The sequence below is a fragment of the Bos mutus genome, chromosome 7, assembly GCF_027580195.1.
Source record: "Bos mutus isolate GX-2022 chromosome 7, NWIPB_WYAK_1.1, whole genome shotgun sequence".
Lineage (NCBI taxonomy): Eukaryota > Metazoa > Chordata > Mammalia > Artiodactyla > Bovidae > Bos > Bos mutus.
Window position 1 is genome coordinate 5,144,153 of NC_091623.1, and position 12,814 is coordinate 5,156,966.

The following is a 12,814-nucleotide window of genomic DNA, read 5'->3' on the forward strand; positions in this document are numbered from 1 at the left end:
GTCCATTCTGAAGGAGATCAGCCCTGGGGTTTCTTTGGAAGGAATGATGCTAAAGCTGAAACTCCAGTACTTTGGCCACCTCATGCAGAGTTGACTCATTGGAAAAGACTCTGATGCTGGGAGGGATTGGGGGCAGGAGGAGAAGGGGACGACAGAGGATGAGATGGCTGGATGGCATCACCGACTTGATGGACGTGAGTCTGGGTGAACTCCAGGAGTTGGTGATGGACAGGGAGGCCTGGTGTGCTGAGATTCATGGCGTCGCAAAGAGTTAGAGACGACTGAGCAACTGAACTGAACTGAACTGAAGTAAGTAGAGAAACACAGACATGAAGTCAATAATTAAAAAAAAAAAAAACATGTGATCTGGATTTCATTGCCCATTTATTTTAGGACAAATTATAAGGAAAGAAGACACAACATTTGAAAAGTAGTCTCACCTGTCGCCTCACATTAAGAGAGCAGATACAGTGTTTGAAAGTGATGTTGTCTTAAATCAGTCTGAGCTATAAGGTACAATATGGTATATACTGTATAAGTACTTTACAGTTTGTACTGTAAAGTGAATACAATGCATGTATCATGATCTTAACAAATTACAGAGACTTGGGACTGTGTCACATTACATTGTTCTCATGCATAGCTGTATGGTTATTCTTGGATTCCTTAATTACTCTACTCTCTGGAATATTTATATACATTTCTTTATAACCAAAATGTCCCAAAATACAACTTCCTGACTTTTTGTTTCTTTCTCTATAGTTAAATGTATAAATAGATTGTTCATTTAATCATTTACTCACAAATGTTGCTGAGTGGCTGTTTGGAATCCAGTGGGATGCTAAGTGTAGTGATAGGGGTAGGGAAGGGCTGGGGTAAGCACAGTCTGTGGACTCATGCAGATACAAGTTAACAATGAGACAGATGTTACAAAAACAACCACAGGGATGGACAAGAAGTTACAAACTGAAGCAACTGTTATAAAGGAAAACCACTTGATTCAATGGAAACATGAGAAAATGTCTCAGCACAGGAATTTGGTTATAAACTGAGTAAATAGTCGTCTGTTAGTGTCAAGCACAAAGGTAATTCTCTGGTTTGTAATGGAGAAAGGTCCTGAGATAAAGAAGAAATTGTAACAAATCTTAGAATTCATTGCAGGCAAGAGAGGCACAGGGTAGAAACAAAGATTCCCCTACTTCTGCACCAAATGTAAAACTACATTGTGTGCATTAAGTCAGCAGAGACGGCAAAGTAAAAGATCGCCCGAAAGAAGAAAATATGAGCAATATGCTCAAAGGTATTTCCTTTCATCTAGCAGTCACATTGCTTCTTAAAGGATCAGAATTCAGTACGGTTGGGTATTTTCTATAACGTTTTATTTTGTACTGGGGTACAGCCGATTAACAATGCTGTGATAGTTTCAGGTGAACAGGGAAGGGACTCAGTCACATAGATGCATGCATCTATTCTTCCCCAAACCTCCCTCCCTTCCAGGCTGCCACAGAAGACTGAGCAAAGTTCCAGTGCTTTACAGTAGGACCGTGTTGGTTATCCATTTAAAATATAGCAGTGAATACAGGCTGGGTTTTGCTTTTTGTTGTTTTTTGTTCTTAATGCAGGTGGATTAAAACTTTCAAGTGCAGCTAAGAGTGATATGCATGCTTATCTGAGACGCTTTCCAGTTTTGTGAAGAGTTTTCATGGTCCACCCTTGCTCTGTTCCAGGGGATTATGTGGTCATGACTGTCTATTTTGACCTGAGCAGAAGAATGGGCTACTTCACCATCCAGACCTACATCCCCTGTACACTCATTGTTGTCCTATCTTGGGTGTCTTTCTGGATCAATAAGGATGCTGTTCCAGCCAGAACTTCTTTAGGTGAGAGACAGTTTCTTGTGTTGTACTGTCCCAAGGTAAGTACTGAACAACACTAATCTTTATTCCCCCTTCTAAGTTGATTTGCTTTTAATTCAGTTAGTAATAACATAGAAATGCCATTTATTTAAAACTAGCATATTAAAACAGTGTTTAAAGCTTCTTAGTTGTGTTTTGCTAAATTCTCTCCTTGCTTTGAAAGTGTTTGTTGCTCAGTGATGTCCAACTCTTTGTGACCCCATGGACTGTAACCTGCCAGGCTCCTCTGTTCATGGGTTTCTCCAGGCAAGAATACTGGAGTGGGTTGCTATTCCCTTCTCCAAGGGATCTTCCCAACTAGACCTGGATTTTATCCAGGTAATCTTTTAAATAAAGTAACTGGGGATAAAAAATTTTTTAAAAACTTCTTTTCAGGAAATTTTTTGTTTGTTTGTTTTGGTCTCTGGGCAGTTGTATACCCATAAGAGTTGGTTGTGGTTATCCTTTTCCAATATTGTTTTCAGTGATGCCAGTTTGGTAGCTTGAAATCAACCCAGGTACAAATATTAACACCATGGAAACAGATAAACACAAAAAATCAGGGGCACCTTTTTCCTAGGGAATCAATTATTACACTTGTACTAGCATACCACTGGCTACTGATTAATTTCAACATGCATAATTATGATGATGACATTTGAAGATATACATATACATAACTGGCTCTATACAGAAGAGCTGTTGGAAAGATTATTTTGAGAAAATATGATTACCTATGAAGGATTATTTGGAGTTTGCTTAATCTCTTGTCTGGTGATACCTGTCTTGGAGTTTCACATCATTTTCCTCACATAAGGAAGAGGACTCAAAGATTATTACAAAGCCACAGACTCACAGGAACACTGGAGGCTAGGTCCATGAATAGAATTCTCACACTACATAATATTTCCTAAAGATTTAACTAAAGCTATTGAAAAATGAATTATAAGGCTGCTATCCTCTTTAGTCATCTGTGTGACAACTAGAACCACAATTCCTGTTCACTCTTTGGCTAGAGGCAGTATCATGTAATAGTTAAGAGCTTGGATTTTGAAGTCCAACAAATGGATTTCAACCCTCATACACGGTATGGCCTTAGATACGTCCTTTAGTCTCTACAAACCACATTTTACTACAAACGGCATTCACGTGTGGAATATCATTTCCTGTACCTAACTGTTGGGGTTTGTATCAGGTTAAATCAGGCACTCCATGCAAAGAGCACAAAACACAGTAGGGCCTCAGAAATACGAGCAATTACAGTCATTTTCTAACAAAGTGATCTGTACCAGGTTATTAAAACTGAGAGCAGCAATGATTACTGGGAAAAAAGGACATCATTTGCATATTTATTCTTCTCCAAACCAAATTTAGTCTCCCATCTGTTTCAAAATAAGGTTATTTTGATTTCTTCTGTTATAGGCGGTACTTTATGTTACAGGCTGTATTTAACAATTATAATATCTTGTCTAATGCTACATGCTAAGACAGACCCAAAATATGTTGCTACTTTTTAGGACGATTACTTGTCATCGTGAGTAGAATGTACCACATTCCTTACTCGCTTTCTGTGTCTGTCACATCAGGGTATCAATCAATGTCTTCTTCACTCCCAGCACAGTGCCTGGTCCACGGCAGGTACCTCTATGATTACTCAAGTAATATATGCACATATGAGTGGATGGAACAAGCACACTGATGCGTTCCAGTCCACCAATCCCAAAAATATCTTTAGGGAAAGGTTTCAAATCAATCTCTTCTCTTGAAGTCTAGATTCCTGCTGGTTAAAAAACCCTCTTAAGGCTTTAGTACTAGCTCATTTCCACCACTTGATCAATGAGTGCTCACCGGCAAGAGACCCTAGTGGGAGAAGAAAGGAAGGAGAGTAGGCTGAGGAAGGAGGGACAGAACAAATAGCAGGTAGGCGCTCCTCTTGCTCATAGATCATTTACCGTAAGCCAGTCATCCTCAGTGTGGTCCTCCTGCTTTTCCTACTTTTTAGAATAACTGCATGCAGAAGTTGTAATGAAAACAAAGGTTAGTATCACATTTTTAGAGCTAAGGAACCAGAGGTACCATGAGGTTAAATGGCACGCACAAGGCCACTGCCAGCAGATAGCAGATGTGTGCCTTGGCTGATGAGAACTAGATTGGCTCTGGGTGTGGGGCCCTGTTGAAGGCCACTTGTGGGAGGTGGGATGGTGAGCTGAGCCAATTTCTCAACTTTAGCTTTGCAGTCTCAGGTCTCTATCACTGCTTATTAAGTCCAACTGTGTATTTAAATCAGTAGAGGGCTTTCAAGAGTACAACTGCCTTTGTCCAACCCCAGGATATGCTTATTTAATTTCTTGAGAGCACAGGGTGGGGTGGGGGTGGGGGGTGGAATTTAGGATAAAAAAATAAAAAATTCCTCAGGTGATTCTAAGGCGTGATCAGGTTTAGGTTTAGGAACACTGACCTAGATTATTGGGTCCAATTACCTTTTCCAATGTTTACAATCAAGAGTTGAACCAGATGACAGTGAATGCCTGTGAACCTAAAAGTTTACTGCCACAAAGCAGAGAGCCACGTTGTTTGAGGAGTGAGATAAATATATCCATGTGGCTAAGAGAGTGACTGCTTTCTAAGTGCAGATCACAACATTTGAGGTCATTTTGAAGGTTATAACACTTGAGTAGAGTTTAGTACACAGGTGGTAGCTGGGGAGGTTTAATCATGGTATAAGGATGATGGATTAAACAAGGAAAATACCTCTTGGCATTTTTCACCCAAGTTATGAGGTAAGCAACATGCCTAAAGAGCTTACTTCATGCCAAGACTGAAGGAACTGAAAAAAGCTTATAGATATTTTTCATCCATCTCAAGTAAGAGAAGTCTAGTTTCTTTGCTTAGCAAAACTGGACTGAAAAACCCCATGGAACAAATGAAACACATTAAGCTATCTTGTTGTTGGTTGGTAAGTCAGTTAGAGTCCTGTTCTTCACTGTTCTCTGTGGCTCCAAGCAGACCTGAAAATATCTTGAAGGAACTTTTCGAGATTCTTCTTTACATTCCTGTGATGAATGTCCATGTAGCCTAATAATATCAGACATACCAAATTTTCTTAAGTGAATTTATGCATGATATCTGCTATGCATACTGAAATTTTCACTTCTCATAGGTCATTTTTGCTTTGAGGCCTGAATGAAGTGAAGAAAGTGCTAATTAATTTTTGAAATTATCCCACAAAAATATCAGCTGTGATTAGGTATAATCAAGAACTTCTATGTGAATTAATACATAGACAACCTAAGTGAAGCTTTTTTACTTTGAGAAGCAGATCTTTCGTCTCTAAAGTAAATGATAATAACACCTTATATTTATTGAGACTTTACTAGGAATTGTCACTCTATGTTCGTGATTTAATTTAATCTTCATGAGCGCCTTATGAAGTCACTACCATCCCCAGTTTGTACTTGAGAAGCTAGACCATGCTTATGTTTCCATCATGACAACATGGAAGATTCACAGATCCACATCATATCCCAAATTAGGGATTTGGGATAGCTAAATCCCTAATAGCTCCTAAGAATGTGGCACTTCATCCTGCACATTATGGACCTATTTATAGAGAGGAAATACAACAATGTGGTTTAGAACATTGCATTTAAAGTCAGACTTGCTAGGCTTGTAGGTTATCTCTCTTACTGGTTTATTCTTTCTGTGCTGTTTTTTTTTTTTTTTCACTTGCAAGAAGAAGGATAACAGTGCTTATTACCTCATTTTGAGGGTTTTCTGGGATTATTATACATATGCTTGACATAGTACCTGGTCAAATGAAGAGATTCTTAAATGTTAGCTACTGTTATGTACAACTAAAATGATCCTCCCAAATCATCAATATGGATTCCTATTTTCATATGTAGGTTGAGTCTCTTTGATCTTTCATGTATACACTATTCTTCAATCGTTTTATTTATTCAACAGATATTGAGTCCTAGCTCTATACTCACTGTGGGGTTACAGTGGACATCAAGAGCCATGTTTTATCTGTCGTCACAAAGTATGTAGACTAGACAGAGAGATGGATTACTCCATAATCGCTAATGATGGAATGCGAGAGAGGCCTCAGTCTTTATGACTAAGTTTCCTTGTGGAGGGCCTCTATTAAAGGCACTTCTGTCTGTGTAGTTCTTTTAACCAACACTGATCTTCCCCTTCTCTAGAATTTCATAACACACAATGTATCATACAAACCTGATACTAAGCTAAGTGTTCTTAGAAACATACCCAAACTCTTCAAAAATGGCTCTGAAAAAAAACCTGAGCAATTAGGAAGAGAAAGGTCAATGTCCTTCTTGGCTTAACCTTTCTTCAAGAGTGGCTGGCTCCCCTTAACCATCTTTGGAGCATTTTGTACCCATGTTGTAAAGAGAGAAGAAAATCCTATTTCTCTTTTCCTGTATGGTGATACTGTTCTTAATCTCTGTGGCTTCCTTCCCCTGCTCCTCAAGTTTCTCGTGTCTGATTCCTTCTGAGTTTCCCAGCACTGCTCTTTGAGGCAGGGGCATTGACTCTCTCCTAGAAGTATCTTGGTCCTAGTAATAGTGAGAATTAACACACAGCATTAGACAACGGAAACGTCCCTCTCTCCTGCCTCCAACAAAAATGTTAAGTCGCAAGGCTATAGACGATAAAAGCTTGGGAAGACCATTTTTGGAGTACAGAAAAGTTGCATCCAGTCATGATAAGAAATGTTGAATTAAAATCATAGCATGATAAGAAATGGATGGGTCTTCAAAAAGATAGTCAAACAGATGCAGAAACTGAAACCTAGAATACTGAAGTGAATTGAGTTACTATAATGAGCTAGAACCTATTCAAGTACTGAATCCACGTTGCCTTGTTATAAATAGCACAGCTGGAAATACATAGAGTTTGTCTTCACTTTGTTGTTAAACAATTATTGGGGAGAACTAGTTTTCTTGGGCACTGTTGTACAATGGGAAAAAGAAGGGTTTTGAAATCAGCCATTTAACTTCTGTGCTCAAATCTTTCTGCTACTTTACTATCTGACACAGAGCTTGCCTTTTGGCTTCCTTTCCCTCAACTATAAAATCAAAATGAAAATATCTGCTGTAAAGATTCAAAGAGAGAATGCACATGAAATACTTATCATAGTGCCTGGCACAAGGACATTTTCAGTAAATATTAGTTATATCATTTCTGAGATGCCTGTTTTCATCATATAATCGTCTCTAAAGAATTTATACATCAGAACCTGTCAGTCACACACAAAGTACCTCCTCTATTTAATACCTTTAAAGGGCTTCTCCTTACACTTTGAATAAAATGCAAACTCCTGGGCAGGCTCTGCATAACTTAACTAGGTAACTTCTATTTACCTAGCATCACTGTGACTTGGCCGCCCATCCCAGGTATTCTAAAAATTCAAAACCAGATAAGGTTTCCCTTCCTCAGAACCTCCCTTTAATTAATTTAGCCAGTTCTGTCCCGTCACTCAGTTGTGTCCAACTCCTTGCTACTTTAGCGTTGATAGCCAGAAGGTTGGTTTTTTCTAATTTTTTAAGCTTCACCTTAAATATCACCTCCTCAAACAGGCCTTCCACCTAAGTTCTCACTGCCCCTGTCCTCTGCACGGTGCATTCCATAATCTGTCATTATACTTCTCTCTGCTTTCTTGATTCATGGTGGTGTCTCTCACTGAAATACATATGGGCATACATAAGGGACATATGGGCAGAGACCTTGTCTATTTTATTTCTCAGCACTAAGTCAGCACATTCTTAGCACATTTCTCAGCACATACGGGAGATGACACATGGTAGGCAGGCGATACATATCTGTGAACAATGTGAATGAATTCCAGTCAAGCCTCCTTTCCCAGAACTGAGGCCACTCCTCAGAAGTCACAAAACACATTTAGTCTCACCAGGGAGGCAGTTATCCAATGTGCTGATGTGGTCACAGGGTCTGTTTTATCCTGCCTTCCTCCAGGAATCACCACTGTCCTGACAATGACTACCCTCAGCACCATTGCCCGGAAGTCTCTCCCCAAGGTCTCCTACGTCACAGCGATGGATCTCTTTGTATCTGTTTGCTTCATCTTTGTCTTCTCTGCTTTGGTGGAGTATGGCACTCTGCATTATTTTGTCAGCAACCGGAAACCAAGCAAGGACAAAGACAAAAAGAAGAAAAACCCTGTATGTATCATTTCTCATTGGGCCCTTTGACATTTTTACACCAAGAGATCACCTGGCTTTGTTTTGGTTTGGCCTATTGTGGGCTATCCATACTTTGGGCCCCAAGGTGAGGATAGCATGTGTGAGTTTGGCCAGGCTCCCAGGATTCATTATGGTCATTAGTTAATCGGGAGAGACCTGATTCACTGAGGCAGACTGTAGCTCTCTTCATTTCACTGGGAGAATAACCATGACTGGAAACTGCATTCATCTTTTAGTAGCTGTCATTTTAGGTTTCCCTGATTTTCAGCTGTCTGACTCTTAACTATAATGTTTTAAAATTACTGATGTTTTAAGTCCTTCATCCACTGCTTTCCAATAGGAAGCCGTGAGGTTCTTAAAGTTTCAGGGATCACCATACTTTTTTTTGCAAATCATTTAGTGTGTGTGTGTGTGTGTGTGCATTGCCAGAGGACTTCTGTTGGTTTTATACTCAAAATATATATTTTTAGCCTCCCTGTGTTATCATGTTCTCGTATATAAATGAGTATTATTTTATATATATCTTATGAGGCTGCTGTGAGAAATAAGTGTAATGGATATAAAAGACATTAAATAGTACCTGGCATTAAAATGATGATGATGGCTGATGTTGATGATTTATATAGTTACCAACCTGGATTGAGTTCAGTGATTTGGAAACAGGTAAGAACACTTTACCTTGCCACCAAACTTTAAACAGAGTTGAAGAATCACATTTATAAAAGCCTAACATAATTGTTTTGTATTATGGATGCTGAAAAGAGCACGTAGCTACGCATTTGCCCACTTAAATCCAGTGTTTGGTTCACAGGAGGCCCGATGAAAGTGAAGGTGCATTTCTTTCCAAAAATGGGGCAAAGGAACTTACCCACCCTCCTGAATTTATAGCCTTTCCTGGTGAGGGCCATGACAGTGGCTAGCTTTCTGACCCATGGACTTTGGGGAGCTGAATTATAACCACTGATTCTAGCTGATTCTAGCCTGAATCCTGATGCATCTTCAGAAACCCAGGTGAAATTTGACAAATGGCACACGTTTATTTGACTGTGAAACATTATAACAGGTAAAGAAAGATGCATCATTGTTCTTGATGATTAATGTAAAAGAAATGCTTATCTTCAATTTCCCGATCACCGCACTTTCTGCAGCCCCTTCTTTTTCTGTATGGCCTCTCTTTACCTTTGCATCTTTTCTATCCTTAGTTTATTTTCCTTGTCGTGTTGTTTTTTATTTTCCCCCCTTTCTTCACTTGCCATTTCATTTTCCCCTCAAATTCCCTGCCAGTAGTAATAAGGCAGTGAGGACTGACAGTGGACAAACCCCTTGGCCCTTCCTATTGCAGAGTGGATTTTGCTGCAGAGACAGAAACACTTGGATTCCTTAGACCAGGGTCCTGGTCCTGAGGATGGCAGAAAGAAAAGGTGACAGAGGAGAAAGAGAATTGAAGAAACTGCAAAAGTGAAATTACCCAAGAACTCTGTGCACATTTCCCTTTTAAGCCAATTAGATGATTTATCAGAATGAGCTAGAGTCCAAGCTGTGACTGAGAAGCTAAAATTTCACTTTCCCATTTAATATGTTCTTGGGTTCATTATGTCAAGACTCTCCTAGTTAAGGCCTCCTTAATGATAATCAGAAAATAAAACCAGCATTTCTATACAGGGAAAATAGGCAACAAAGCTTCCTTACAAGTGGGCAGCACTGAATTTTGTAGTTAGATCATTATAGATTAATTTATCAAAGATTTCCCTAGGAATCACCAAAATTTCATTTTCCAAATTAGGCATATACTTTATTCTAAGCTCAGAACTGTCCTTCTGTGTTTATAATTTCAGTTCATTTCACTTGCTATGTTTTCAAAATGTATTTTTAATTTATCTTATTTTGTCTCTCTTTTTTTTTCCTTTTTTCCCTTCTTTTAATTAAAAAAATGCGATTCTCTTTTCTGTCTACAAACCCAAAGCTTCTTCGGATGTTTTCCTTCAAGGTATAATGTTTTTGGAATGGAAATTCACTGCATGCAACTGCTGGATCTAACTATTAATGCTTACATGGTGTTTTATTTATTTTTTATGAATAGACATTTAAGCATTCTACTAGAGATAACACATTTAAGATGGAGAAAGTTCTTTAGAGTTTTAGAGTTGATTCAGCAACCCTACATTAATTCAGAGGTTTTGACCTAACATGAGACTAAAAATCTCTAAGCTCTATGAGATGTTATTAGTGAAGTGGGCCTCATTAAACATCAAAGCCAAGACTTACCCTCTCTTTGCAGATAAAAATGGAATCCAGTTTCACTGGTTGTACCTACCAAGTTCCATTTATGTTCTAAAATTTAACTCTGTAAGTCCTAATTCAAAAAAGGATTGTTTTTCAATAAGTACATATAAAAATTTCCATTGGCCTGAACTCTACCTTTTGGCTCTATAAAAATGATACTGTCTTTGAAATGCTTTAGATTAAAACACCCATCCCTTCCTTCCAGGGTTATCCAGGGGCCTTTTGGCTCTATCATACAATATTCAATGAGATTTCTATTCTCAGCTGAACTTTCTGATAGCTGATTCAGAGACAATAGAGTTCGTATATATATCATTCCTAAAACTAACTTACCAAATTAACATTAAATAAATTGAATTTTCTAGCAATTTTATAATTGGTGCAGCAGCAAAGATTAGATTAACATTTAATTAATTGGTACTAGTTTCTTCTCAAATCCTCAAGAGAGTTTGACAGCTAGTAACATTTAAAAAATTTCACTCACATGTAGTTTAATATTGCTGACATTCTGAAGCTTCTAAAGGGTGATGTTAGGCAAAGTACTATATTACTTTAAAGTATAAACCCTACCATTGTGGTATAAACTCAGGAAGCTTCTGTATTTATACACAGCTTAACATTTTCTGTTAAAAGCGTTTAACACATTTGCTCAGTGTAACGGGATTTACTATTTGCCTATATAGATAAGCATGTACACAAAATTTGATTTCACAATTGACTCATTTTTATTTCTCTATCCTACTCACATGCAACACCATTAAATGCCTTCATGTAACCAACCTCACATCTAATAGTTACTAGAATAAGATTCCATGTAGTTGTTTGATTTAAATCTTCAAACTTTGAGTTCTTTTGGTGTTCAATCTTCTTGCTATAGCTTATTAGCTTGGTGGTATTATTTTCAGCTGCACTGCTTAAGCTCAAAATTTGAAATCTGCAACTGCTATCCTTCTAAGTTCAATTTCACCATTGTAGATCATGATGTCATAGCAATTCCCTGAGTACTCATTTTCAGATTCATCATTCGCACACTGGGGACATTGTGGAGACATGGTCTGGGATTTATCAGGTAAAACTAACTCTTATCCCGCTCCTTCCCTACTCCATCTCAGGCCCCTACAATTGACATCCGCCCACGATCAGCAACCATTCAAATGAACAATGCCACACACCTTCAAGAGAGAGATGAAGAATACGGGTATGAGTGTCTGGATGGCAAGGACTGTGCCAGTTTTTTCTGCTGTTTTGAAGATTGCCGAACAGGGGCTTGGAGACACGGGAGGATACACATCCGTATTGCCAAGATGGACTCCTATGCGCGGATCTTCTTCCCCACTGCTTTCTGCTTGTTCAATCTGGTTTATTGGGTCTCCTACCTTTACCTGTGAAGAGGTATGGGTGTTACTGATGTGGGTCTTACTCACTAAATCTCATGAAGAGAAGATGTCCTTTCTAAGTCTACTTACATAATCCCCTGTGTAGTTTACCATACTTTGAATTTGTTTCCGTGTTCCAGCCTGGTAAATTGTATTCATGTCATATTGTTTGCACCCAACTCTCCTATGCTAAGTGTAATTTGAAGTGTAATGTTTGCTGTGTCTCAAAACCTGCAAGGCAAAGTGAAATTAGAGCAAGAACATTGAAACAAAACAAGCTTTTCTTTCAGCTACAACAATTGCAATTGTGAAAGCCAATATTATTTACAATGGTGTTGTCCTTCCTGAATTCAAAATACAATTAGATGCAAAAGACCCAAAAGTGTACCCTCTGTTCTGGGATCAAGTTGTGGTAAATTTGATTCCCAAAGGATATCTCCCTAATTTGAGAAAAATCACAACCTGCTTTAAATATAGGAACCTAGACTAGAAATCTATTATATCTCCCTTCCAAGATATGAAGGAAACTTCCTCCACATCACATGTACAATGATGTAAATATTTCAGTAACATAGAATGCTTCAAGTTTAATGCATGCATCTCTAGAGCTGAAACAAGTGGACTGACGTTAACATCATATTGTCTTTTATTCTGTGTCTTTGGGCTCTAAATGAATCATGAATGTAATTATATGGGTTTGGGTTTGGAACAGGAGAGAGGAATCTTCTCCCTCACGCATGAAGATTCAAACATCTTGTTTTTTTTTTTTTTTTTTTCCTTGTAAGACGTATTACAACACTAAGTAAATACAGACTGGATAATTGACATTTGCCACCTCGAAATATGCCCAATTTCATAGAGTATAAAGTAAATAAATGTATGTGCTTGCTACTTTTTCTTCTTTTTAGGATATAGGTCATCACAGAACTTACGCTCAAGATCTGCTTCCCGTGACTGTGAGTGCCTTGTGGGCAGAATCCTTGTCATCTCTTCTTTGGGTCCTCAGCACCATGTAGAGTGCTCGGCACACAGTTGG

The 12,814-nt window shown here is 38.4% G+C and overlaps 1 protein-coding gene across 3 annotated transcripts in view; it reads left to right on the forward strand.

Moving 5' to 3' along the window:
- GABRG2 (gamma-aminobutyric acid type A receptor subunit gamma2) overlaps positions 1–11,957 on the forward strand; it is a 134,584-nt gene extending 122,627 nt beyond the window's left edge. For 2 of the 3 annotated variants that reach the window (XM_005910603.3, XM_070374769.1), the window contains exons 7-10: positions 1,728–1,880; positions 7,893–8,098; positions 10,083–10,106; positions 11,515–11,957. In XM_005910603.3, coding sequence (XP_005910665.1) covers positions 1,728–1,880; positions 7,893–8,098; positions 10,083–10,106; positions 11,515–11,790 — 659 coding nt within the window. In that variant the 3' untranslated portion in view covers positions 11,791–11,957. The remainder of the gene's footprint in view (positions 1–1,727; positions 1,881–7,892; positions 8,099–10,082; positions 10,107–11,514) is intronic. The other variant, XM_005910604.3, reaches the window with a different exon arrangement.
- The last annotated feature ends 857 nt before the right edge of the window (positions 11,958–12,814 follow it).